This window comes from Sturnus vulgaris, chromosome 5 (assembly GCF_052056855.1).
Source record: "Sturnus vulgaris isolate bStuVul1 chromosome 5, bStuVul1.hap1, whole genome shotgun sequence".
NCBI lineage: Eukaryota > Metazoa > Chordata > Aves > Passeriformes > Sturnidae > Sturnus > Sturnus vulgaris.
The window spans coordinates 74,240,825-74,267,779 of record NC_142247.1 but is presented as its reverse complement, the minus strand read 5'-3'; the positions used below and the strand labels follow the sequence as shown (position 1 = coordinate 74,267,779).

The following is a 26,955-nucleotide window of genomic DNA, read 5'->3' as shown; positions in this document are numbered from 1 at the left end:
ATTCCCATTCTGACCCTCATCCTATCACCATTCCCATCCTCATCCTGCTCTGCATTCTCAATCCATCTTCTCCCATTCCCATTCCCATCCCGGTGTTCCTTCCCTTCTCCCCAGTCTGTGCTTCCCCACCTGCTCCCAAGTTTTTTGGGTGGGATGATCCTTCCCAATCCCAACCTGCCCCACCCCTCCCAGGCAGCTCCAGCATTAACTGGGACCCTTCACCCCGGGATCCCCCAATCCCGGGGACGTTCCCGTGCCAATATCAGGGACGTTCTCGTGCCAGTCCCGGGGACGCTCCCGTGCCAATATCAGGGACGTTCTCGTGCCAATCCCGGGGACGTTCCCGTGCCAGTCCCGGGGATGCTCCCGTGGCTCACCTGCGAGCAGGAAGGTGATGAGGCAGGTTTCCTTGGGCAGGAAGAGTTTGAGGCGGGAGCCGCTGAACACGTACTCCACCACGGCCTCGGAGCGGCCGGCGCGCTGCAGGAACGGCAGGAACTGCTTCGCCTTCTGCGTGTCCTGGGGAAACGGGAATTCAGGGACCCCGGAACCCTGACCTGCTCCTCGACCCCTCTGCCGGCTGGGATGGGAGATCTGGGCACGGGGCTGAGCCTAAACCCAGCCCGGGATGGGGCCGTGCACCCCAAACACGCCCCAAATCCATCCCGAAATCCCAAATACATCCCAAATCCATCCCCAAACACACACCATATCCATCCCGAAATCCCAAATACATCCCAAAATCCATCCCCAAACACGCCCCAAATCCATCCCGAAATCACAAATCCATCCCTAAACACACACCATATCCATCCCGAAATCCCAAATCCATCCCAAAATCCATCCCCAAACACGCCCCAAATCCATCCCGAAATCCCAAATACATCCCAAAATCCATCCCCAAACACGCCCCAAATCCATCCCAAAATCCCAAATACATCCCAAAATCCATCCCCAAACACGCCCCAAATCCATCCCGAAATCACAAATCCATCCCTAAACACACACCATATCCATCCCGAAATCCCAAATCCATCCCAAAATCCATCCCCAAACACGCCCCAAATCCATCCCGAAATCCCAAATCCATCCCAAATCCATCCCTAAACACACACCATATCCATCTCGAAATCGCAAATACATCCCAAAACACATCTCAAAATACATCCAAAAAATCCCAAATAAATCCCAAATAAATCCCAAAATGAATCCCAAATGCATCCCAAAACACATTGCAAATCCATCCTGAAATCTCAAATGTATCCCAAAATACATCTCAAATATATCCCAAAATGCATCCCAAATTCATCCCGAATTCCCAAATATAGCCCCAAATCCATCCCAAAACGCATCTCAAAATACATCCCAAAATCCCAAATGCATCCCAAAATAAATACCAAATGCATCCCAAAAGCCATCCCAAAATGCATTCCAAATCCATTCCAAAATCCCAAATATATCCCAAAACACATCCTCAATATATACCAAAATGCATCCCAAATCCATCTCAAAACACATCTCAAATCCATCCCAAAATCCCAAGTATATCCTCAAATCCATCCCAAATCCATCCCAAAAATATCCCAAAACACATCTCAAAATACATCTCAAAACACATCCAAAAATCCCAAATACGTCCCAAAATAAATCCTAAATATATCCCAAAACGAAACCCAAACACATCCCCAATCCAGCCAAAATACATCCAAAATTCATGCCTAAACCCATCCCCAAATCCATCCCAAAATCCCAAATCCATCCCAAGCACACCCCAAAACCCCGCAGCTGCCTGGCCCCATTTCCCCCATCCCTATTGGATCATCCCGTGATTCCCTTTCCCGGGATGCCCCTCCCCATCCCAGCAGCGAAGGGCTCCACAGAAACCCTTGGATAAATTAATTAATTGAGGAAAACCTAACGAGCTCTGCCGGGACGAGTGGGGATCCCAAATTCCCTCAGCAGAGCCGAGCAATCCCAAATTCCCAGTGGCTGTTGGCTCCCTGCACCTGGCCCCCAGGCCATGGGACAACTCCCGGTTTATTTATCCATGGAAAAATGGGAAAAACCCCCCAGCAGCTCCCAAAAACCGGCACCGTGTGGGATTGGTCCCGTCTGATCCCGGAGCAGATCCTTACCCCGGAGATGTCGGCCACCCTGTGGATCGGCACCTCCTTCTTGCTGTGCAGCCCCTTCCCGTTCTTGATGGCCCTGGGGAGGAGAGGGAGCGCCGGGAATCAGCTCCAGGAGGGGCTGGAGCCACCCCCGGGCCGTGGGATGAGGGATCTCCATGGGGAATGGGGAGCCTGGATGGGGGAATGCAGCACATGGAAAAGCAGCGAGATGCTGGAGCTGCTGCCAGAGCCGGGCCCAAGGCTGGACCCGCAGCTGGATCCTGCTCTGGGCACGGGGATGCAGGGCTGGCATGTTCCCTGGCATGTTCCCTGGCATGTTCCCATGGGACGTTCCCTGGGATGAGGCCACCGAGCTCCCAAGCTCCCACCTGGACACGTCCCCTCCTGCCCCAGGGCCTGGCCTGGGGGGTGGGAAAGGCTGGGATTCTGGCAGAGCCAACGCTCTGGGATGTGATTCCAGGCTCCCCGAGGAGCTGGGAATGCTGAAGGGATCCCCCAGACCACGCCTCATCCCAAATCTCCCATTCCTGCTGCTCCTGGCACTGTCCAGAGCTGCCAGCTCCTCTGCCCGGTGCCAGCTCATCCCGGTTTTGGGATGTGCCAAAGCTCCCGGTATGGATGAGCCACCTCCAGCACCACGTGGGATCATCCAGCACCTCCACCTGGGGACATCCAGGCTGAACCCCAACCCGGGAGCATGGCTCGGCTCCAGGTGCCACATCCCAGCCTCCTATCCCAGTATCCAGGTGCCACATCCCAGCCCCGTATCCTGGAATCCCAGTGCCCTCTGAGCTGCTGACATCCTGCCAGCCTTCCCAAAAGGCACATTCCCCAAAGGCACATTCCCGGCGCGGGGAAGGAGCCCCCGAGCAATCTGCCGGCCTGCCTGGGAGCGGGATCGGCTTTGCCGGGATGGATCCGCCTTTCCCCAGCCAGCCCGGCCCGGGAAGGCGCCGTTGCCCCCTCCGAGCTGCTGCTCCCGGCGCTCGGCGCCGTGCCGGGATGCGCTGCCAAGGAGGAGCCGAGATCCCAACCGAGATCCCGGCACTGCCGCCTCCAGAGGGAGCGGGGCCGGCCAGGGAAGGGGCTCCATGGCCATTGCAGGGCCACCGGGAGCGAGGGATGAGGGACAGGGACACGGGGACACCTGGGGGGGCTGCCAGGGTTGGGAACGGAGATCCCTGTGGGCATGGGGGGCATCGGGATACGGGATCCCCACAGGATCCTCACCATGGGGAGCTGGGCTGGGCACACCTGGATCTCGTGCACCTGAGACACGGCTGGGGACAGACGGACACTCAGGGGACACGGCTGGGGACAGACGGACAGCTCCGTGTGGGAGCCACAGGGGTGGGGCACGGGGACACAGGGACAGCCCCATCCCTCCCCAATCCCCCCGGGAATGTCCCCCATCCCTCCCCCAGCCCCGTGCTCACCGTGCCTCGGCCGCCAGCAGCTCATCGTAGTGCGCCGAGCGCTGGTCATCGTCCTGCCGGTACCGCAGCACCGTGGCCAGGCCCTTGCTGACCAGAGCCTCGGCGATGTTACTGCGGGAACGGGACCGGATCGGGGCGGCACCGGGCCAGCGAGACCCCAGTCCCGGCCTATCCCATCCCATCCCATCCCATCCCATCCCATCCCATCCCATCCCATCCCATCCCATCCCATCCCATCCCATCCCATCCCATCCCATCCCATCCCACAATAGGGGGATCCAAACCGAGCTCATCCCACATGGAGAAGCCTCCCAGGAGCACCCCAAAAACCCCATCCCAAAAGTTCCCCCAAAACTCCCCTCCCCAAGCCCAGCAGGCTCAGCATTCCCAGGCCACAGGAGCCTCCTCCTGGATTTCCCAATCCCATCACTTTTTTCCAGGAGCAGGGGCTGGTTTGGGAGTGGGGGGGCACCATTCCCAGATTCCCCCCGAAATCCAGGGGTGATGCCCCCCATCCCACGGGAATCTCCTTGATTCCACCATCCCACTTTTTTTCCAGGAAAGAAGTTGGGCGCTGGTTTGGGGGTCCTGGACAGGGACACCCACCCCTCCCCACACACATTTCCATGGGAAGGGGCTTGGAGCAGTCTGTCCCAGTGAACTGGGATTTCTGGGATCAGTGAGGGGGGCCTGTGCCAGGCAGGCATGAACCCATCACATTCCAGTGCTTTAAGCAAATCCATGAATTCTCCTTGGCCAGCACATCCCTAATTCTCCTCCAATCACCACCCCCCACTAATTCCCTCTGTATCCCCCAAAAAAGCGGATCCAGACAGAGGATGGAGGGAAAGATCCCATCCCAAATCCCAGGCGTGCCCCTTCCTGAGGAGGGGGAAGGGCAAATCCATCACCGGGAGCTGAAATTAGGTCTGGGAGCAGGGGGAGGAATCAAAAAATTCGGGATTGGCGAGCGAGGGAATCGCTGCAGCCAGAGCAGCTGCGGCAGCCTGGGAATGGGAGCACCGGGAATGGGAGCACTGGGAACGGGGGCACTGGGAATGCTCAGGAAGGAGCTGGAGCTGGGGAAGCCACGGAAGGGCCAGGGTGGCTCCAGGTGGTTCCTGGCATTCCCCATCCCAGACATTCCAGTCCCAATCCCAGTTGCAGCCTGGAAAAGGATGTGGAAAAGTGTCCCCTTTGTATCCTGCCTGGGATCGGGGCTGGGATCGAGCTGGGATTGGAGCTGGGATCGAGCTGGGATCAGGGCTGCAGCTCCTGCCCTGGCTCCCGCCCCGGCGCCGCCGTGCCCGGAATTCCAAGCAGGCTCAGCCCAGCCCAGATGCCGGGCGGACACTCCAGGAGCACAAGCCAGGCTTTATTCCCTGCTCCATCCCAGCCTGGCAAAGGCCCTGGGACACAGACCCTGCTCTGTTCCACCCCCGGCATCCCGGGATGCAGCACCGGGAACGGCACTGCCACAACATCCCGGGAATGCAGGGGCAGCATTCCCAGCCCTGGGATCAGGGAAAAGGGAAGGGAAGGGAAGGGAAGGGAAGGGAAGGGAAGGGAAGGGAAGGGAAGGGAAGGGAAGGGAAGGGAAGGGAAGGGAAGGGAAGCTCTTGCAGCCCCTGGATCAGGGAGGGAAAGGCAGCGCTGCAGCGCTTTGGGCGCTTTCCAAAATAGCTGCTACTGGGAAAAAAAACTGGGAAAGCAACCAAGGGCCTATGACAAATCCTCCCTACGCAGCTCCCGGAGCCGCTGCCAGCCCCAGGCTCGGCCTATCCACGGGGACGTGCCCCAGGCTCGGCCTATCCACGGGGACGTGCCCCAGGCATCAGCACCCCGTGCCCCGAGGGGGAAAAGCCACAAATTCTGGCGGAGGGGAAGCTGCTCTGGAACACTCCCCACTCCTGAACCTTCCCATGGAGAAGGGAAACCAGGGAGGGGTCCCTTGGGAAGGACAAACATCCCGGAATGCACAGCAGGGGTGACTCCTCCAAAGGTGACACCCCCGAGGAGCTGGATTGGGGGAACCTCGTCCTGATATCCCCCAAAACTGATGCAGCTGTGGGGGTGCAGGCAGCAGCATCCCAACGTGTCCCACAGAATCCCAACACTGGAATGCCGGGAACGGGGGCTGATCCCAGGCCAAGTGGGGCATGAGCCACCCTCCAACCCCACAGACCCCTGGCAAGGTGGGAATGCCAGGTGGGAGCCCCAGGCCCCGGGTGACTCACATGCCCCCGATGGACACGGTGGCACAGGTGCGCTCCGAGAAGGCGGGCACGGTGTCGGTGGCGCTGCTGGCAGGACGGATGTAATCCACAGAAACGTTCACCTGCAACAGGGACACGGCTCAGGGCTGGCACTGCCCGTGGCCAAACCCCCGGGATCAGCCAGCCAGGCCTTCATCCTCATCCTCATCCCATCCTGTGACCTCCTGTTGTCCCTCCAGGACGCTGCATCCCCTTTCCCACACCTGCACCACAATCCCGGGATGGTTTGGGATAGAAAGGACCCCAGGGCCCCCCAGTGCCAGCCCTGCCATGGCAGGGACACCTCCCACTGTCCCAATGTCCAGCCTGGCCTTGGGCACTGCCAGGGATCCAGGGGCAGCCACAGCTGCTCTGGCAATTCCAGCCCAGCCAGCAATTCCCAATTCCCCAGATCCCAGCCAGCCCTGCCCTCTGGCAGTGGGAGCCATTCCCTGTGTGCTGTCCCTCCTTGTCCCCAGTCTCTCTCCAGCTCTCCTGGAGCCCCTCCAGGCCCTGCAAGGTCTCCCTGGAACCTTCTCCTCCTCCAGGCGTCACCCCCAGCAGTTCCCAACATCACCCCCCATATCCACAGGCGCTGTTTCCATGCCAATCCCACCCAATCCCACCCCTCTGCTTCCCCAGGGAAGCTCCATCCTCGGCGCTTTCCCGCTGGAATTCCCTGAGGCTCGGGGGTGACACGGGGGTGACACGGGGGTGACACGGGGACAACGTGGGGATCTCTGGGGACATCCCAGAGCTGCCGCCTCAGGGCTGGACTTGGCCTCTCTGCACTTTCCCCATTCCCGTTCCCATTCCCGTCCCCGTTCCGCTTGGCCGGAGCCGCGCTGAGCCAAAGGCAGCCAGACAGGCGAGGCAGGAGCATCCCTGAGCCCCTCCAAAGCCTCGGCTCATCCCGAAAATCACTCATTACACCGACATCAAAATGCACAGAAGGGCCGGAGCGCCCGGCAGGGCGGGGAGGGGCTCGGAGCCGATTAAGGGAGCGGTTACAGCGATTCCTCAGAGCACAGCTCCCGTCGGAACCACTGGAGGGGAAAAACAGACAGCCAGGACCGCGCGAGGCAGGGCAGGAATTCAGCTGCTCCGGGGCTGCCGGGATGTCTGGCTGGGATGGGAAACACCTGGCTGGGATGGGAAACACCTGGCTGGGATGGGAAACACCTGGCTGGGGTGGGAAACACCTGGCTGGGGTGGGAAACACCTGGCTGGGATGGGAAACAACTGGCTGGGATGTGGCACCGGGAACGGGCAGGGACGGGGGGGATCCCAGGGGAGGAGTCAGGAGAGATTGGGATGGGATGATGGGATAATGGGATAATGGGATGGGATCCATGGGATGGGGTGGGGTCACCCCTCAGCAGGAAAGCCCCGTGCTGTGTCTCCCTGTATCGGATCTGCCCAGGGGCAAGGATCCACAGAGCAATCTGGACGGGTCGGATCCAAGGACAAGGACAATGGGATGAGGTTCCACGAGGCCAAGTGCAGCCCTGGCACAGGGTACAGCTGCCCCTGGATTCCTGGAAGTGCTCCAGGTCAGGCTGGAGGGCACTGGGAGCCACCTGGGATAGGGGAAGGTGTCCCTGCCACCTTCCTGCAGGGCTGGAACCATCCCGTGATTCCATGGAGTTCCATGTCCCACCCTTGGCTCACACCAACCCCATGGAACACCCCAGACATGGGAAGCTGGGAAAGGCCCTGGGGGTTGTGCTCAGCTGGAGGGACCCGGAGCTGCCCGGGATCATCTGAGGGCAGGGCGGGGTCCAGGTGACACCACCAGGTGTGGACAGAAGGCAAAGCATTCCCGGGATCCCTGGAGGATCCATGGCTGGGGCTGGGGGTGCAGGGACCCCCTGGCACCCCGGGGCTCTGCTCCCCCCGGAGCAGGCGGAGCTGGAGCCGTGCCCGGGCGCTGTTCCAAGGTCAGCTGCAGTCAGGCTGGATTAAATCACTCGGGCAGCTCTGCTCCCGGGAGTGCGTCCAGCCCGGAACGGCGGCACCGAGCAGCCACCGCCACCGGTGTCACCCCCGGGGACCCCCGGGGACCCAGCACCCCCGCACCCACTGCCTGGGGTCACCAGCACACAGCATCTGGGGTCAACAGGGCGGGGCGCCCAGGATGCACCCCTGGCCTCGTCCCCAGCACCAGGGTCCCGGCTCCGCGTCCCCAGGGTGGCGTCCCCAGGGTGTGGCCCCTTGTCTCGCTGTCCCCAGCAGGTCCCAAGGTGGGGGGGGGGGTGTCACCTGTCCCAGTTCCAGCCCCAGTTTGGGCTGGGGGGACACAAGGGGACATTCCAGGCACATTCCCCGCTCCAGCCTCTGGACCCCACGGCAGGGGGGACATGTCCCCAAACCAGGGGGGACAAGCGGGGGCCGGGCCCCCCCCCCGGGACCTGCCTGGGGAGGGGGAAGGGGGGGCTCAGCCCCACCTTTGGGATGGGGAGGGCGGGGTGGGCTCGGGCCGTGCCGGGGCCGTTCCCTGCTATTCCCTCATCCCACGGGGGGCTCCGAGGGGCCGCGGGGACACGGGGGGGCCCGGGGGGGGACAGATGGGGGGTGGGTGGCAGCCCAGACCTGCCGGGCTAAAAATACCCCGCCCGCCCGCGGATCTCCCGGCCCGGCGGCGTCACCCGCTCCCGGGAATATTTTTACTTCCCTGGCAGCTCGTGCCGGGTGGAAGGGCCGGGGGGGCTGGGAAGGGGCTGGGGGGGGGGGCTCGGTGCCCCCCGTGCCCGAGGAGACCCGGCGGGGGCAGGGGTTGGGAGCAGGAATGTGCGGGATGATCCCGGCGGGATGGGGGCTGCAGGGAAGATCCAGGGAAGCGTTTTCCCTCTGGAGCAGCGATTTTCCCCCCGAGGGGATGGATGAGGGCTCATCCCAGCCCCCTCTCCCCACGCATCCTGCTGCGGGCAGCGGGATTTCCTGGGAATGGCGAGCAGGAGCCGGCTCCGTTTCCCTAACCCCCTCCACCTCTCCATCCTCCCTCCTGGAAAAGGCCGGGATGTGGAACAGGGATGCTCCACAGCAGCCCCGGGGAGGCTCCAGCGCCTCCGGCACGGCCAGGAGCGGATCCAGCAGGACCCGAGCTCCCTCCTCCCTCCCCGCGACACCCCCGGGGCAGGGTTGACCTTGGAGCGGGATAACTCCAATGGAATTGCGGGGCCGGGGGGAGGGCCATGGATGCAGGGAAAGGGAAGGAACGGTGCCGTGATTTGGGATTTGGGATGGTCACACCGGGAACGCCCGCTGCAGCACCCGCGGGTTCCGAGGGCTCCCCAGCATCCCTCCCGCATCCCTCCCGCATCCCTCCCGCATCCCTCCCGCATCCCTCCCGCATCCCTCCCGCATCCCTCCCGCTCCGGCTGCCAGCAGCCAAATCCTCCCCGGCAGCCAAATCCTGCCCAAATTCCGCACGTGGAAGCGGCGGCTGACGCAGCCGCTCCCGTGACGCTCCGGAGCTGGCAAAGCCGCCCCGGCTCCCGCACATTCCCAATGGGCACAGCATCCCAAATCCCCCATCCCAAATCCCCCATCCCAAATCCCGGCACGGCGCAGCCTCCCCAGGGACGAGTCCCCGCTGTCCCCAAGCCCGGCTGCACCAGCAATTGGGATCTCCCCAAAATCCCGCCCCGAGCTCTCCCACAGCTTCCCGTGAGACGCAGGGAAAACTGCCCGACGTTCCAAAAATCCTCCAGTCTGCCAAAGCCTTCCCTCTTCCCGGGACTGGGATGGTGCTCCCAGGGAGGTTTTCCCTGCTCAAACCCATCCCTGATTTATCCCAGCAGTGCAGGCACTGGGGGTGCCGCTGTTGGGAGCCCCAAAAGGAGAATTCCTGGGAGCATCCCTGGAAATGTCCAGGGGCCTCTGAAGGGACCAGACAGGAGAATGCCCTGGAAAACCACCGGGAAACCACTCAGGGCTTTGGAGATGGGCAGAATTCCTGGCTGGAATCAGCCTTCCTGAGAGGGATGGGGAACAGGGGTGGGACACGGGGACGGGGTCCTGGGACACCCCAGGGACCTCCTCCTTTTTTCCCCCACAAGCACGGGCTGGCATCACTTCCATGCACAGGGAATATTCATCCCGGAGCTGTGCCTTGCCAGCTCCCTGCACCCGAGCGATTAATCCCCGAGTTAATTAGGGAAGAGGCGGGATCCATCTCCCGCGGTCGATGGGCGGAGGAGCCGGCCCTTCCCGACACGCTCCACGGATTTATTCCACAAATCCATAGTGGCCTGGGCAGCTCCGGTTCACCCCGCGCCGCCGGGCAAATTCCAGCGGCTGGGAAGGACAGAGCAGCACAGGGAGAGCCAAAAACCCCAAACCCAGCCTCGATGGGCTGCGAAAATCCCAGCCTGGAAAATTCCCGCTGCTCAGGAATGAGAGGGCAAGAGGGAAAATGCATTGCATCGTTCAGGGAATCCAGAGGGGGATTCCTACATCCCAGCTCCTCTCCCAACTGGAACTGAAGGAGACACAGCCATGGCAGCACGACAGGGATGTTCCTTCCTCATCCCCCCTTGGAGCTCTCTGCAGAGGGAATTATTTTGGGAAGAAATGGCAAGGCTGACCCAGCACCCCAGCAGGACGGGATGGGGAGGAATCTGGCAAACAAATGTTGGGATCAAACCCAGGGTGGGTTTGAAGCTCCCCAGTCATGAACTGGTGCTGGAAATCCCTCGGGAATGTTGGGATGGATGGAACAGGCAGCACGAGCTCCAGAAGAGCTCCAGGAGATCCAAATCCCATCCCTCGAGGCTCCTGCCCACGGCACTGGAGCGGGATGCATGGAAGAGCAACGCCCCCAGTAAAACCAGTGAGGGCTGGTGAATCCCAGCCCCTTGGAGCTGGGAATGGCCACGAGGAGCTGGGATGGGCCCTGGCACCTCCCAGGATCCCATCCTGCCAGGATCTGAGGGATGTGTCCTGGGATGGGACATTCCAGGGACCAGTGCCACACGCTGGGGCTGGGTGCTGTGTCCACTGGGATGGGCTGGAGCTCCCCAAGGCAGGCCAGGAACCAGGGCAGGCTGAGCTCCCCAAATCCCAGAATCCCAGGGACCCCCAAGGTCACCTTCCAAAGGCACCCAGTGCCAGAGCCAATTCCCATCCCTGATCCAGCACACGATCAGGGTGGCTCAACACTGGCACCAGTAACCCCGGAATGGCTCAAACTGGGATCACGCTGAGGTGCCAGAATCCCATTCCACACCCAGTGCTCCCACATTCTTTCTGACTCCAGGAATCATCAGATTTCTCATTAAAAAAATCTGCCAAGCCGTTCTTTTCCCCTTTCCCTGTTTTTTCGGAATGCCCAGGCAGGCTCCGAGCTGGAAAGATCCAATTAGGCACCGAAGCAGCCCCGACGAGCAGCGACGGCCGCGCCACGAAGGGAATTGATTTTATTTGACCGTTTTATGAGCTTTGGAAAATTGCATCCGGAGCGCTCGCTCGGCTGGTTAACACATTCCTCATTGCCGGAATTGCCCTGAACCAGCCTCGCAAAACAAGCCAGGGAAACAAAGGGAGAAGCCAGGCGGAATTCTTGGGAAATGGGGAGCACAACCCCTGGAGGGAATCCCAGAATTTCCCGTGGAGTACCTAAGGAGCTGCACGGTGGCACCGGCATTGGAATCGTCCCCTCCTTCATCCCCTCATCCTCATCCTCATCCCAGCCTCCTCCTCCCCCTCCGTACCTTCTTCCCGATGAGCTTCTTGCGCAGGAATTCCCGGGCCTCGAACATGTAGGGAATGTCGTAGAGGGGCCTCAGCTTCCTGTTCTTGTCCTGCCCAGAGAGGGGACACAGGTCAGGGGGTTCCCAAATCTGGGCACTGCCCCCCACCCTCTCTCAGAGCCCCACACAATTCCCTGTCCCAGTTCAGGATTCCCAGGCCCCGCTGAACCCCGAGGGGATCCCGGGATAATCCCAACATTCCCAAGGAGGAGAGGCCACCAGCCTCGTGGGGCAGCTCCAGGAGGGGATGGGATGATGGGAATTTGGGGTGGGGGTGACCAGGGTGACCCCCCGTGGTGTCCAGCCCCTGTCCAAGGAATCACATCCCTGCAAAGGCTGAGCAGAAAGGGGAGATTCCCAATGGGAACAGGGATTCGATCCAACGAAATCCTGCACAACCCAGTGTAGGTCAACATGACCCAAAGAGACCCAAAGTGACCCAACATGACCCAAAATGACCCAACACAACCCAGTGTAGGTCAACATGACCCAAAATGACCCAAAGTGACCCAAAGTGACCCAACAAAATCCAACGCAACTCAGTGTAACCCAACATGATCCAACACAACCCAACACAATCTAATGTGACCCAAAGTTGCCCAAAGTGACCCAACATGAGCCAAAATGACCCAAAGTGACCCAACACAAAGTGACCTAAAGTGCCCCAACACGACCCAGAGTAACTCAACATGACCCAGCCTAACCCAGCCCAGCCCAGCCCAGCCCAGCCCAGCCCAGCCCAGCCTGGGCAATCTCTCTGCTCGCCACCACAGCCCCTCCCACCGAGCTGGGGAGGAAATCATGGAAAAGAGGGGGATGAGGCCGAAGCAGCCGGAAATGGAGGAGCAGGGGGGGACACGGGCGGCGGCGCTCAGCTCCTCCCTGAGGAACGAGGCTTTGGCAGAGTTTATGGTCCCTGGCACTGCTCATCCCAGGCTGCTCCTTGGAGACATTCCCTGCTCCTCCTGCACTGCACAGCCCGGCCGGCAACGGGGATGGGAACGGGATGGGACCAGCCAGGGGATCCTGGGAATCCAGAGCCAGTGCAGTGATGGGAATGGGATGGATCCTGTGAGGGGATCCTGGGAACCCACAGCAGATCCCACAGCAGATCCCAGAGCAGATCCCAGGCACTGCTCCAGCCCCTGGAGCCACAGGAGCTCGGAACAAGCACGGAGCAGCTCCCGTGGCTCTGCCCCTGCCCAGGTGAGCCCAGGCCCCCCTTTCCAAACTTCCAGCCCCTGCCCGTGGGCTCCCGGAGCATTCCCGGTCCCTGAACCCTCGGGGTGGTTCCCGGACCCTTCCCCGGGTGGGATCTGAGGGATCCGGGCCCCGAGGCCTCGCCAAGGTCACGGCGGAGCTCCGACACCGAGCGCCACAAAGCCCTGAGCAAACACTAATTAATCCTCACTAACGAACTCCAAATTTATGGCTTAGTTAAGTGTCTGTCTGGCACAGGCTGTTAAATCCCTAATCCCATCCCTCCGGAGCGCGGGAAGCGGGACGGCAAAGCCCTGGGTGGCCCCGGCACGTCCCGGCACAGAATTCCTGAAGGAGCTGTGGAGGCGGGACCTGAGTCCTCCCCAAAAAATCTATGAGGTCTGCAGCCCCTGAGACCACCCTGGAAAGGCACCACCCCAAAAAAGACCATCCCAAAAAGGGACCGTCCCATGAAGGGACCATCCCAAAAAAGGGTTACCCCAAAAAGGGACCAACCCAAAAAGGGACAACCAGCACAGGCCCTCCAGCACCAGTGCCATTCCTGTGCCATACTGGGATCCTGCCAGTCCTGGATGTGCCATGGAGGAGGGATCTGAGCCCTCCCCAAAGCTCCATCGGAGCAGCTCACAGGCCTGCAGCCGTGTGGGACCACCCCAAAAAGGAGCCACCCCAAAAAAGGACGATCCCAAAAAAGGGATCACCCCAAAAAGGGATCACCCCAAAAAGGGGGTCACCACAAAAAAGGACCATCCCAAAAAAGGGGGTCACCACCAGCAGAGGCCCCCGGTGCTGACCCACGGCTGCACCATCCCAGCCCCGGATGTGCTGGTGCTGGCCCAGCCCTCCCGCCCTCACCCTGCTGCTGCTGCTGCTGCTGCTGCTGCTGCTGATGATGATGATGATGAATGCCAATCTGCCAATTCCCTTTGGGAATTCTCCCCGCAGGGCCTGGCAGTGCCGGGAGCTGGATAATGGCAACATAATGGGAACGTTTAAGGGCCCAACCCGCGGCTGCCCCGTCAGCCCCTGTTAGACCCGGGCTGTGCTGTCCCATAGCAGTGACACTCCGGGGGACAAGGGGACATGGGGACAGTGGCAGCTGACGGCTCCGGGCAGCCCCTGGCGAGCTCGGACGGCCAGCAGAGGTTGCCCAAATAAACACGAGGAATCAATGGAACAGCGGGAAGTGAACGGAACTGCAGAGCCGGCAAACTCCGGAGGTTCCCGACACCGAGGAGGATTTTGTTGGGATTAACCCCTTTGCCGAGGCTGGAGCTGGATCCCAGCAATGAATCCCCTCGGAGGTTGTGGCTGCCCCATCCCTGGAATGTTCTCGTCCCGGCTGGGACAGTGGAAGTGTCCCTGCCCCTGGTGGGACTGCAGGGGCTGGAAGGTCCCTCCCAACCCAACCTAACTCATCCCAATCCATCCTGGGATCCCAGGATCTCATGGAATGCCAGTCCCGGCTCTCCCCGGCTGCTGGAGAGAATCATCAGCCACTGAGAAGTTAATTAAGCCCAGGGATCCGAGGCTCACTTAATTAAAGGTGAGCAGCGAGGACGTCGCTCCATTAGCGACGAAGTCGGAGCTGCATCTTCAGGGAGCCGCCGGGGCAGGGAAGCACCCGCTCCCTTCCCTCCTGGAACACGGGGATTTCAATCCCAAATTTCATGGCAACGCTCTGGTTTATCCCAGCCTGGGGAAGCTGGGGCAAGAAAGCGACTTTTTGGTTCTGGTGGGGGACAGAGCAGCTCCAGAGGGAGATGAGTGACTCCTGAATTCCCTCCTCCCAAAACAAGCGACAGGGCAGAGAATTCCGGCCCTCCTGTCCAATTAACAGCATTACTAATTACGGTCCATTTCCAGGGGAGCAGCAGCCTGTACCCACTGCCAGGATTCCAGGGAGGACTGACCATGGATTCCCGGGGGTCCCACTGCCAGCCCCTTCCCACGGACACAGAGGGGGTGATGAGGGATGCAGACACAGCTGGAGAGCCGAGAGCCGGGATGGCAAATCCAGCTCCACATTCCAGGGACTCTGTAGCCCCTGAGGGACCCCAGGGTGGGGGGAACCTGCTCTGTTCCCCTGTGGGAGGATTCCATCCGGGAGAGGCTCCTGGGAATCCATCGGGCAGCTGGAGCAGGGAAGGGGCCATGGCTCATCAGCCGTGTCACGCCACACTTCACCCCCGGCTGAACCCGCCAGGGATGTGGGAAATCCATCCCAGAGCTCCATCCCAGAGCCGTGACAGGGAACAGGCAGGGGCTGGAGCAGGGGGAATGGTCTGACCCCCCCCCCGGGACGAGCTCCCAGCTCCCCATGCAAAGATTTCGGGTTTTTCCAGAATTCCGGGGGCCAACACTCAAGGGGGTCCCCAGTGGAGCCGAGGGGACCAGGAGCCCGGTGGCACCGTGGGATGGCAGGTGGGGAGAGCCCCCCCGTCCCTGCCAGCGCAATTAGGGAAGCTCATTATTTGTAAAGTAATTAGCAGAGCTAATCAACTGCCAGCGCCAGAGCGGAATGAGCGGGAGGAGAGTGGGAGCTGCCAGCTGGAAACGCCAGCGCTGGGAGGGGGACACTGCTGTCCCCAGGGTCCCCAGGGTGGGCCCTGTGCCAGGGCAAGGATCCCACCCGGAGCAGGAGAAGATCCCAGGGATCCAGGGAGGCTCCCGGGCAGCTGGAGGAGGGAAGGGGCGATGGCTCCTCAGCAGTGTCACACCACAGTGTCACCCTGAACCCACCAGGGATGTGCCAGGTGGGGAATCCATCCTGGAGATCCATCCCAGAGACCCATCCCGGGGCTGGCAGGGCTGGGAATGAGCTGCCCATCCCTGCAATCCTCAGGGCTGGCACTTCCCTGGGGCTGCTGCTGCTCCTGGTGACATCCCGGTGACACTGGCAGGCAGCCCCAAGCAGGGGCTTGTTCCAGGAGCGGTGCCTGAAGTGGGCACTTGAAGAGGCTTCTCCAGCCTCCCCAGCTTCTCCTGCCTCTCCAGCCTCCACTGCTCCCTCCTTTCCCCCACTCTGCAGTCCCACAGCGCTGCAGTCCCCAGAGCCACTCTCTGTGACAGGAGCTGGTGGCTCTGGTGGCACCGAGGGACAGAGGGCACGGCCAGGGGCTGGTGACAGAAGGGCAGCACTGAGAGCTGTGGCACAACTGAGGCTGGAAAAGCCTCAGAGCCCATCCAGTCCAACCCTTCCCAGCACTGCCAAGGCCACCCTGACCCTGCCCCCGAGTGCCACATCCACAGGACCTTGAAATCCCTCCAGGGATGGGGATTCCCACCTGTGCCAGGGCTGGCAGCCCTTTCCAGGAGGGAATTCCCCAAAATCCACCCTGCCCTCCCCTGGCCCAGCCTGAGGCCGTTCCCTCTCCTCCTGTCCCTGGTACAGGACCCAAAAGTGAGGTACAGGACCCCAGAATTGGGTGCAGGACCCCGTGGCCAGGACAAAGCTGGGGTTGGAACAGTGACCCCGAGACCCCAGAGCGGGACAGTCCCGGGATCGGTGCTCCCATGCCGGGCTCTGCTCCCTGCTGGCTCCAGGACACGCTTCCATGGCCACCCTCATCATCCTGGGCAGGGATGAAGGCCCGGGGAGCCTCGGCTGTGCCGGGAGCTGCAGCAGGAACGCCGCAGGACAAATGGGAACGGCGGGGAACGATGGAAGCGACGGCACGGAAAGAACCGGAGCTGCTTCAGCACAACGGAGAACTATAAATAATAAAGTTATAAATTATAGAATCCGGGAATAGGGGAATGGGTTGGGTGGGAAGGGACCTCAGAGCCCCTCCAGTGCCACCCCTGCCATGGCAGGGACACCTCCCACTGTCCCAGCCTGGAGAGGGAAATGCTCCAGGGAGAGCTCCGAGCCCCTGGCAGGGCCTGGAGGGGCTCCAGGAGAGCTGCACAGGGACTGGGGACAAGGAGGGACAGCACACAGGGAATGGCTCCCACTGCCAGAGGGCAGGGCTGGCTGGGATCTGGGGAATTGGGAATTGCTGGCCGGGCTGGAATTGCCAGAGCAGCTGTGGCTGCCCCTGGATCCCTGGCAGTGCCCAAGGCCAGGCTGGACATTGGGACAGTGGGAGGTGTCCCTGCCATGGCAGGGCTGGCACTGGGGGGCCCTGGGGTCCCTGCCCACCCAAACCATCCCAGGATTTTATGATTCCAACATTCCTGGCTGAGGAAGACTCGGGGAAGAATCAGCTTTGCAGGATAAGGGGATGTGGTTTTGCAGGATAAGAGGATGTGGCTCTGAGGGCCACGCTGGATTTTGGAATCCAGCAGCGTTTTGGCTGCTGTGCTCCCACGGAGAGGGAAAATGGGGTCAGCGTTCCTGGAACGGGGATGATCCGGACCCAGGGCCCGGCTGTGGCACACCGGGACACCGGGAGATGCCTCTGCTTCCTAAAACCATCACCAAGGGGACGGGAACAGGGACAGGCACGAGGACAGAGCCGGCAGCTGCTGCCAGGCACGGCCATTTCAGGGCTCTGGGAAGAGCCTCGGCACTGTCCCCGCTGTTATCCCGGATTTCAGAGCATCACTGCACACCCTGAGGGATGCCGAGCAGGGCTGTCCCTCCAGGCCCTCCCTGCCCTGGATTTGGGGTCGCGTGGGAGGGAGGGGATTCACTCCCAGCCCCTTCTGTCCCTGCTCCCGGCGGGTTTCATTCCTGTGGATCCTCCCACACGGCCCCGCGGGAGCAGGGACAGGGCAGGGATGGACAGGACAGGGATGGAATGTGGGAGCAGGGACAGGGCAGGAATGGGCAGGAATGGGCAGGGATGGGAGTAGGGATGGGAGAAGGGATGGGCAGTGCTGGGATGTGGGAGCAGGGATCCTGAGCAGGCACAGGGCAGGGATGGGATGTGGGAACAGGCACAGGGCAGTGCTGGGATGTGGGAGCAGCTCAGAGCCCAGCCCAGAGCCCGAGCTGCACTGGAGAGCTCCGAGCCCACCCGCACGTGACGGAGGGAAGGAGGAAAAGCAGCTGCAGAAAAGTAGGACAGCAGGGCTGGGAGAGAGAGAAGAGTTTTGGAGGATGGAGCTGCCCCCCCCGCTCTGTGGGGCCTGGGACAGGGGACACGCTGAGCTGTCACCATCACTGTCATTGTCACCACCACTGCCACCCTGCCCTGCTCACAGGACACCCTGAGAGCCCTCGCCAACCCCAGGGGCTGAGCTGTGCCAGTGAGTCCAGGGAAAAGGCAGGATGGATCCATTATCCACCATTATCCACGGCACAGACAGGATGGATCCATATCCATGGCACAGACAGGATGGATCCATTATCCATGGCACAGGCAGGATGGATCCATGGCACAGACAGGATGGATCCATTATCCATGGCACAGACAGGATGGATCCATGGCACAGACAGGATGGATCCATTATCCATGGCACAGACAGGATGGATCCATGGCACAGACGGGATCCATGGCACAGGCAGGATGGATCCATGGCACAGACAGGATGGATCCATTAGCCACCATTATCCATGGCACAGACAGGATCCACAGCCCAGCCCCAGTCCCTGGCACAGCCCAGGTCACCTCCAGCACAGCCACGGTGACACTGGGGCTGTGCCAGGCCGTGCCACCCCCGTGCTCACCACCAAGCCCTGCAGATCCAGGGCAGCTCCTCCATGGAAAGGGGTCCGTGGAGGTCCCCAAGGCTTTGCCACTTGCCCTGGGAATTCTGGCAGGTTCTGAGGTGCTCCCAGTGTCCCCAGGGATGGCCGCTGCCACAGGAGTGCAGGAACTCCAGCTGGGGGAAGGGGCTGGGGGGGTGCAGGAGCCTGTGACGGTTCCCAATCCATCCCCCCTCCATCTCATCCATCCCTCACGTCTCCAAATGTCTGGCACTAAACCCAGCCGGTGCTAATGCAGGGGGAATATTCATGATTCCCGATTCTGGGAGCGGCGCAGCAATGGGGGTGTTCCCAGTGCTCCCACAGCTCCAACTCCCCAGAGCTGCCAGGGCCAGGGAGGCTCCAAGCTCCTGCTCCGAGAGGGATGGGAGCCCCAGGATAAACAGAGAGGGATGGGTGACCTGGGATCAACACAGAGCCCTGGCCCAGCTGGGACCTTCTGTGGCCCTTGAGCCAGGAGCAGGATGAATTGGAGGCTGGGATGAGAGCCTGGGCCAGGCCCTGGGGCCAGAGCCTCCCTGTCCTGTCCACGAGCAGATGGAGCTGCTCCTGTCCCCTCCCTGCCCCACTGGCTGATGGCACCGTGTGGCCCAGCTCTGTCCCGGTGTCCCCTCGGTCACCAGGCAGGATCTGGGGTGATGCCAGGGCCGTGCCTGCTCCCCACAGGGAGCAGAGCTGAGAGATGGGAAGGGAGCCAGCGCAGGGGCTCATCCCACGCTAAAAACAGGGATCGATTCCCGAGGCGCAAGGGCCGGAGCATTAATTGCAGAGCTCAGCTCTGTGCCAGGACTGAGGCTCTGCTCCAATTCAGCGCAATTTTCCATGCGCTGAGGAATTCCAGCAGCTCCCGAGGAGCTCAGAAGGTCAAAGCTCCTCTCCCCCAGCAGCGTTTTCACGCTCATCCAGCAGAGCGAGAAGCAGCCGAGGCTGGGCACGGACCAAAGCTCTGGAGCAGCATCCCCGGGAATGCGAGCTGGCAGGTGCCTGGATCTCCCTCCAAGCATCGGTGTCACAACACCAGGCAGGAATTACAACAGAGGAATTGCAGCACTTAGCGGGAAGCGGCTGGGGAAGGATCTCGGCCCCGGATCTCCGGGGATTGCTCCTGCCACGCGGCAGATCCGGGGCTCGGCAGCAGCAGATGGGCTGAGCGGAGCAGCGCGGCCCCGGGGCCTCCCGGAGCTGCTGCCTCATGGAAAAGCTGCTCCGTAATTGCTGGCAAGCTCCAGCCCAGCTTGCCGGCCGGCTGCGGGGCTGCTCCAGCACCAGCCCGGCTCCTGCTGCCGCTCGGGGCTGCAGTCTGCTCCCGTTCCGCTGCCGAGCTGCTGCTCTCTGAGCCATGAGCGATTTCCCGGGATGCCAGCAGCTGTAATCCATACAGGAACCCGACTGTGCCAGCTCGCAAATGAACCCGGCCCGGAGCAGGCCTCGTACCGGGCAGCTCCCCTGGGAGCCCCGTGCTCCGACACGGAAAACGCTCCGGGGACAAAGCGGGGCCATTCCCTGGATCGCCCCGGGCCGGGGTTTAACACCCTGCACTGATTAAACACCGAGGGGCAGCTTTTCCAGGCAGGAATGGCTTTGGCAGCCGCAGATGCAAGCGAATCACTTTTCCCGGCGCAGCGCTTGCTGCCCGCAGGGCACATTCCAGGTTCCCAGAACATGCTGACTGCACTCGTCTTCTCCCTGGAAGCGACTGCAGCTCCCATTAAATATTGATCCGGGAACTCCGGTGCCCCCGCGCCTCCTCTGCTGGGCTCTGCCAATATTTAGAATCCATCCCAGTCCCGTGCTCGGAGCCGGGCGGGCTCCGCTCCGGCCACGCCGCCCCATCAGCTCGGTTACACGATCCGTGGATGAGCCGCCGTGATCCCTGTAGCTGTAATTTAGCGGGAAGCGGGCCCGGATGAGTTCATGGCTTTGTTCCTCGTTAATCTTTCATGCTCGCTGAGTGCGGAGCAATTTGTGTAGTACAAACCCTGCGCCGCGACTCGCAGCCGCGACCTGCTCGGCGCGCGTCCCGCCCGGCATTCCCAGGGGCCCGGCTCCATGGCCTTGGATTCACCCCCCGGATCCCGGGAACGGCTCCCTGGGCTGTCCTCATGGCACCCACAGGGACAAGGACAACAAGGGCGGGACATGGCGGGGGGGGCTCTGCCGAGCTGGGGATCCCCCGGTTCCTCCAGGCTCCTTACCAGAGGGATTCATGGAATGGTTTGGGATAGAAGGGACCCCAGAGCCCCTGCAGTGCCACCATGGCAGGGACACCTCCCACTGTCCCAATGTCCAGCCCCAATGTCCAGCCTGGCCTTGGGCACTGCCAGGGATCCGGGGGCAGCCACAGCTCCAGGGATCTGTGCCGGCGCCTCCATCCCTGCAGGGATTTTGGCAGAGCCCACCGAGCCATTCCCGCCTGGAAAACGCTGCCGCTGCCAGCCCCTCCTCCCAGCCCTCGCCTGGCAGCGCTGTGGCATCGCCCGCGCTCCCGAGGGTGCCAGCGCAGCCTCTGCAGGGCCCAGCACCGCTCCCAGCTCCCAGCCAGGCGCTGCCAAGCCGTGCAGCCGCCCTCTTCCCAAAATCCAGCTGGCTGCTCCCTGGAAAAGCTCCCGGCAGACACCTGCAGACCATCTGTCGAGCGGCACCCACCGAGCGGCACCGGGCACACGCGGCCCCAGGCTCTCCACGGGCATCCAGGAGCTCTTTTCCAGGGATGGAGCAGCTGGGATTGCTAAAAATGGTGGATCTTTCCCAGCTCCTTTCCCAGTTCTCCCGCAGCGTTGTAAATCCAACTGGAACAGCCTCAAAAGAGGAGCTGCAGGGGCCGGGCTGCCCTTGGCCCCAAGGTCACTCCCTGTCCTTCCTGCGTCCGGCGGGGCTGGCACAGCTCCAGGCAGGTACAGAGCACTTCCAATCCCACGGAAATACGCCGGGAACCAGCGAGGGACAGGGAAAGCAGCAGCTTGGAGGGGTTTGGGTAAAACAATCCCTGAAACCTGCTGGAATGCGGCAGGACGAGAGCAGACACATCCACCACCCCTCCAAGGGAACGAGGGACGGGAGCAGGCACGACATTCCTGGGACAGAAAAATCCCAGGAGTCAAACCCTGGCACCTCCAGAGAGAGGTACCCCAGAACCCCGGAGTCACTGGGATCTGCAGGACATGGAGTGCCCAGAGAGCTGGACACAGCCACGAGAATCCCACCTGGAGCACCTGCAATGTCCCACATCCCACCTGGAGCACTTGCAACGTCCCACATTCCAGCTGGGAATGTGATCCCTGGCTGTGAGGGTCCCACAGGAGCTGATCCAGAAGCTCCCTGCCTTTGGAATCGCAGCAGAAAGCCAAGGAACCTGCAGGCAGCTCCTCTGAGAGCTGGGAAAAAAAAATATCCGAGCCCAAATCCATCTGTTCTCCCTCTTTCTGAAGCCATTTCCAGCTTTCCTCTGCCGCCAGCTTTTCCCTGCCGGGGTGGTGGCAGCTCTGGGAGGCTCCAGAGCGGGCAGAGCACCAGGATCCCCCATCCCAAATCCTGGCTGGAGGGGCCTGGGATCCCTGCCCAGCACTGGTGTGGGGCAGAGGGACAGGAATGAGCCACCATCCAGAGGAAACATGGAAAACCAGTCTTGCATCCCTGGAAAAGACGTCTGGAAGTGTCCCAGGGCTGTCCCAACAATCCCTGGAGCAATCCCACACCTCCAGTGCCAGCCTGCAGGTGGGACCAGGGAGCAGCTGGGAAAGGAGCCGGGATATCTCCAGGATATCTCCACTCCCAATCCCATTTCCAGTGCTCCCAAAAGCTCCCAAAGCCCGGAGCTCCAGCAGCCTCCACATCCCTGCTCTGGCCAGGGGCACTGCCCCAGTTCCAGCTTCCCCAAATCCCAGCCCACCCCCGGCAGGCTGCTTGTTCCCTGCTCTTCCCGTTGAATCAGGATCCGTGTGTTCCACTCCCCCTCCTCCAGAGAATTCCCAATTAAGAGATCAATTTAGATAAATTGGGGATTGGAGCAGATTTGTGCTGCAACTGCCGCAATCCAGAAAATTCCGCCGGAGCGGCTGGCGGGGCCTGGAGTGTGGCTGGAAAAGGGAATGGGAACATCCCAAACTCTGGGAAGCGTGGTGGCACCAGGGAAGCTCCGAGGCAGAGTCACCACGGGTGGATCCAGCAGGGCTGACCCCCTCTCTCCTCCCGGGAATTGGCTCTTCCTGCAATCCCATGGAGCTGCCAGGCACGGCTCAGCCCCGCCTCTGGATGGATCCAGGGCCAGCACACTGCTCCAGGGAGGATGGATCCATCTCCGGAATGGATGGATCCCAAACCCCGGCACGGGGCTCGGGGGATGAGGCTGCACCTCGGGAAAGCCTTCCCTGCATCCACAGGGACTGGAGCATCCCAGGGATTGGAGCATCCACAGGGACTGGAGCATCCCAGGGATTGGAGCATCCCAGGGACTGGAGCATCCCAGGGACTGGAGCATCCCAGGGATTGGAGCATCCCACATTCCCAGCTCTAGATGGGGGCCACACTCCAGGGAGACGTTCCAGCCTTTCTAGTGAGGTTTTCCAGCCATCCCAGTTAGAGGTTCCAGCCATCCCAGTGAGGTTTTCCAGCCATCCCAATGAGTTTCCAGTCATCCCAGTGAGCTGGGGCCGCTCCCGGGATTCACCCGGCACGGGGAGATGAAAAGGCTGGAGATGAAAAGGCTGCAGGATTCCATCACGCTCCCTTCCCCGTCTGTCACTTCCCATCTCCTCCAGCCGGAGCCGTGGGAGCAATTAGCGCTCGGCAGGTTGGGATGGGATTCCCGCCGGAGCCGCCACGTCCCGCGGGTTCTCCTGCTCCAGAGGGGATCACAAGAGCCCACAGAGGGGAAAGAACCTTCCAGGGGAGCCCGGAATCAGCCCTGGATTGTATTTGATACGTTTGGTATTTTATGTTAAATAAAGGTAGGTATGTTCCTGGAATTTATATGGATGACGGAATCCCGGGATTGCTGAGGCTGGGAAAGCCCTCCAAGGTCACCGAGTCCAGTCTGTGCCCAATCCCCACCTTGTGCCCAGCCCAGAGCCCTCAGTGCCACATCCAGGAATTCCTTGGACACCTCCAGGGATGGGGACTCCAAATTTCCCCTTCCAATCCCTGCCCACCCTTTCCATGGGGAAATTCCTGCTGGTGCCCACTCTGCCCTGGAGCAGAGCCCAAACCCCTCCACTGGTGGATTTTCCATAAATGCTCAGATGTTACAAACATTCCCATGAATATTCTGTAAATCCTGACGCATTCCAGGGATGTGCCCATGGAGAGATGTCCATGCTGATATCTGATCCATAAACAGGCGTGTGCACATTCCCTGGGCTCCTGATCCAGCTCTGGAATGGCAGCCGGGATGGGGGTCTCCACCCCGAGCCCCCACAAGGGTGAGTTCGGTCCCTTGTGGAATTCTTGGATGTTTTTTTCCATAATTTTAACTGCTGCTGAGGAAGGGGAGGGGCAAACCCATCATTAATTGCACTGCCAGGTAATTAATAACGGTGCCAGGGACGGAAACACAACGGAGCTACGGAAGGATGAAACCCAGGGAGAAATAATTGGGATTTAACAGGAGCATCCCAGGCCAGGGGGACCTCGGGGAGATCCAGGCAGAGCAGAACTGGGACCAGTACAGGACACAAAATCCCCCCAGTCTGGGTGACACAGCCAGGACCAGCCCGAGGAGGAGGAGGAGGCAGAGGGAAGCAGCTCTTCCTCTGAGGATTGGGAATTCCACTCTTCCAGGGGGGGTCTGGCAGCAGAACCCCACCCCCACAAACCCTGGGTGTGCCCTAAAGGCGCAGCTGATCCCAAATGCTGATCCCAATCCATGGGAATGGGCAGGGACAGACACAGAGCAGCCACAGGGCTGAGATCGGGGACCTGCGGGTGCTGGGATGTGACCTGGGGGTGCTGGGATGTGACACTGGGGGTGCTGGGATGTGACCTGGGGGTGCTGGGATGTGACTTCAGGGTGCCAGGGATGCACAAGCACACCCCAGACCCATTGAGGGTCCCCCCGGGTCCCCAGAATTCGGGAGGAGCCGAGCCCCGCCCGCGTTCCGGGGGAGGATTTTCCAGCAGAGGATTTTCCAGCGGATCCATCCGGCGGCACGGCGGGGAGGCCGCTGCCTTTCTGCAGTCTCCTTGGAGACTGCGGCCGCTCCGGAGGAGATCCCGCTGCTCCTGCCGCTCCCCCCGAGCCCCCGGGACCCCCGGGCCCCGCTGAGCCCCCCGGACCCCCGAGCCCCCCGCTCCTGGCAGCTCCCGGCCCCGCTGAGCCCACGCCAGAGGAGCAGCAGGAAGAGAAGGCTCTGGGAAGTCATCCACAATTCCGTGTGCCCAGAACAAGGCAGCATCCAGGAATTCCCAAATTCCCGTTCCCACAGCAACGCGGGGTCAGCTCAGGAGCCGGCAGCCACCGGCACGGCCAGGCCAGCCCCCAGTGCTCCAGGATGGAAAACAGCCTGGAAAAGGTGGGTTGGGAGCAATCCTGGCTCAGCCCCCACCGTGTGCACGGGCTGGAGCCTTCCCAGGAGCCTTCCCGGCATCTCCAGAGGCGCTGGAGGAGGAGGAGGAGGAGGAGGGATGTGCCAGGAGCCAGGCAGGCGCTCCGAGGGTCTCAGGAGCTCTGTGATCCCACAGCTCCGAGCACATCAGCCATGGAGGGAATGGAGCAGGAGAGGGAAAGCAGCAGCACGGGGATAAATCCCTGCCCTGAGGAGCCCCTGCTGGACTGGGATCACGGGAGGCAGCGGGAAGTGCCCGGCTCCTGCCCCCACAGCGCTGTCCCAGAAAGGGACACAGGGATTGGGGCCACATCCCAACCCTGGAGCAGCTCCGGAGCTCCGAGTGGGATGGAGACTCTGTGACACCGGGATCAGCCCCTCAGCCCGGCTTCTGGAACAGCTCCAAAGCTGTGAGTGGGGTCAAGGAGCCTCTGTGTGACACAGGGATCAGCCCCTCATCCCAGTTTCCAGCACAGCACCGAGCTCTGAGAGGGGTCAGGGACATTCCATGTGTGACACAGGGATCAGCCCCTCATCCCAACCCCTGGCACAGCTCTGAGCTCGGAGCGGGGTCAAGGGCGCTCAGTGTGTGACACAGGGGCTGATCCCTCATCCCCAATTCCAGCACAGCTCCAGGTCAGGGGCGCTCCTCGTGCCCAATCCCAGCCCATCCCGGCTCTTTCATGTCCCTGCCACGCGCTCGGATCCGGCCCCAGCAGCGCCGGCCTCAAACCCACAGAGCAGAGAGCAAACTGTGCGGGAACAATGCGGCCCTTTCCAAACGCTTCCAGACATTCCAGCGGCCGCCAGGAGCCCCTGGGATCTGACACTGCCGGTCACGAGCCAGCCCCGGCAGCGGCTCCTGCGGGATGGGGGGAGAGCTCCCACACCCCAGCCAGCCCCACGGCCCGGGGGAAGGAAAACCGAAGGATTCCTGCACTTGGAATGGTCTCCAGCAGCTCTGCAGCCTCCCGTGCTGCAGGGACAGCAGATCCCCAGGGAACATCCCACAGCCACGGAACAGAGAAACGGGGAAACTGAGGCAGGACAAGAGGGACGGATCCACCTCCCTGCAGCCACCAGCGCACGTTCCAACCCTTCCCAGCCTCCTGCATCCCACGGGATCCCAGGGGCTGCCACAGGAACGGGAAGGGGAGCTTGGTCACCCCAGAGAGAGCAGGAGCCCCACGGGCAGAGCCGATCCTGTCCCCTCCCTGTCCCCGCAGTGTCCCCAGGCGCTGTCCCCTCCCTGTCCCCGCAGTGTCCCCAGGCGCTGTCCCCTCCCTGTCGCCGCCCCCGCGGTGTCACCTGGGCGCTGTCCCCCTCGAGCCGCGGTGGCCGGATGCTGGACAGGTGAATGGTTTTGTAGTCCCCGGAGTTGAGCTTCACCACGATGGCGTCGGCGTTGAGCACCTGCATCACCTGGGGACAGAGACAAGAGCTGAGCGTGGGGACAGAGGGCACCTGGGCACACCTGGGCACACCTGTCCGGTGCAGGGCTCAGCGTCCTGGGTTTCTTTCCAGAGGCAATTCCAGAGGGGCAGGAGCACCAGCTGGACACTGGACAAGGGGTGATGCTTGGGGAGGAGGGAGCAAGGACAGACAGCTCGTGGTGGGAGCAAACTAATCAGGATCGTGATTCATGGAATCCTGGAATTGTTTGGGATAGAAGAGACCCCAGGGCCCCCCAGTGCCAGCCCTGCCATGGCAGGGACACCTCCCACTGTCCCAATGTCCAGCCTGGCCTTGGGCACTGCCAGGGATCCAGGGGCAGCCACAGCTGCTCTGGCAATTCCAGCCCAGCCAGCAATTCCCAATTCCCCAGATCCCAGCCAGCCCTGCCCTCTGGCAGTGGGAGCCATTCCCTGTGTGCTGTCCCTCCAGGCCTTGTCCCCAGTCCCTCTCCATCTCTCCTGGATCCTTCTCCTGTTCAGGCTGGGTATTCCCAGCTCTCCCAGCCTGG

The 26,955-nt window shown here is 61.7% G+C and overlaps 1 protein-coding gene and 1 long non-coding RNA gene across 2 annotated transcripts in view; one reads left to right on the top strand and one right to left on the bottom strand.

The window, feature by feature from the left end:
* LOC148223808 (uncharacterized) overlaps nucleotides 1–26,955 on the top strand; it is a 135,342-nt gene that overhangs the window by 69,652 nt on the left and 38,735 nt on the right. The window lies entirely within an intron of this gene.
* The window catches only part of SND1 (staphylococcal nuclease and tudor domain containing 1), a 60,606-nt gene that overhangs the window by 18,028 nt on the left and 15,623 nt on the right, over nucleotides 1–26,955 (bottom strand). The window contains exons 10-15 of the mRNA XM_014890752.2: nucleotides 26,301–26,414; nucleotides 11,538–11,627; nucleotides 5,806–5,906; nucleotides 3,569–3,679; nucleotides 2,136–2,208; nucleotides 378–519 (exon numbers count right to left, since the gene is read on the bottom strand). Coding sequence (XP_014746238.2) covers nucleotides 378–519; nucleotides 2,136–2,208; nucleotides 3,569–3,679; nucleotides 5,806–5,906; nucleotides 11,538–11,627; nucleotides 26,301–26,414 — 631 coding nt within the window. The remainder of the gene's footprint in view (nucleotides 1–377; nucleotides 520–2,135; nucleotides 2,209–3,568; nucleotides 3,680–5,805; nucleotides 5,907–11,537; nucleotides 11,628–26,300; nucleotides 26,415–26,955) is intronic.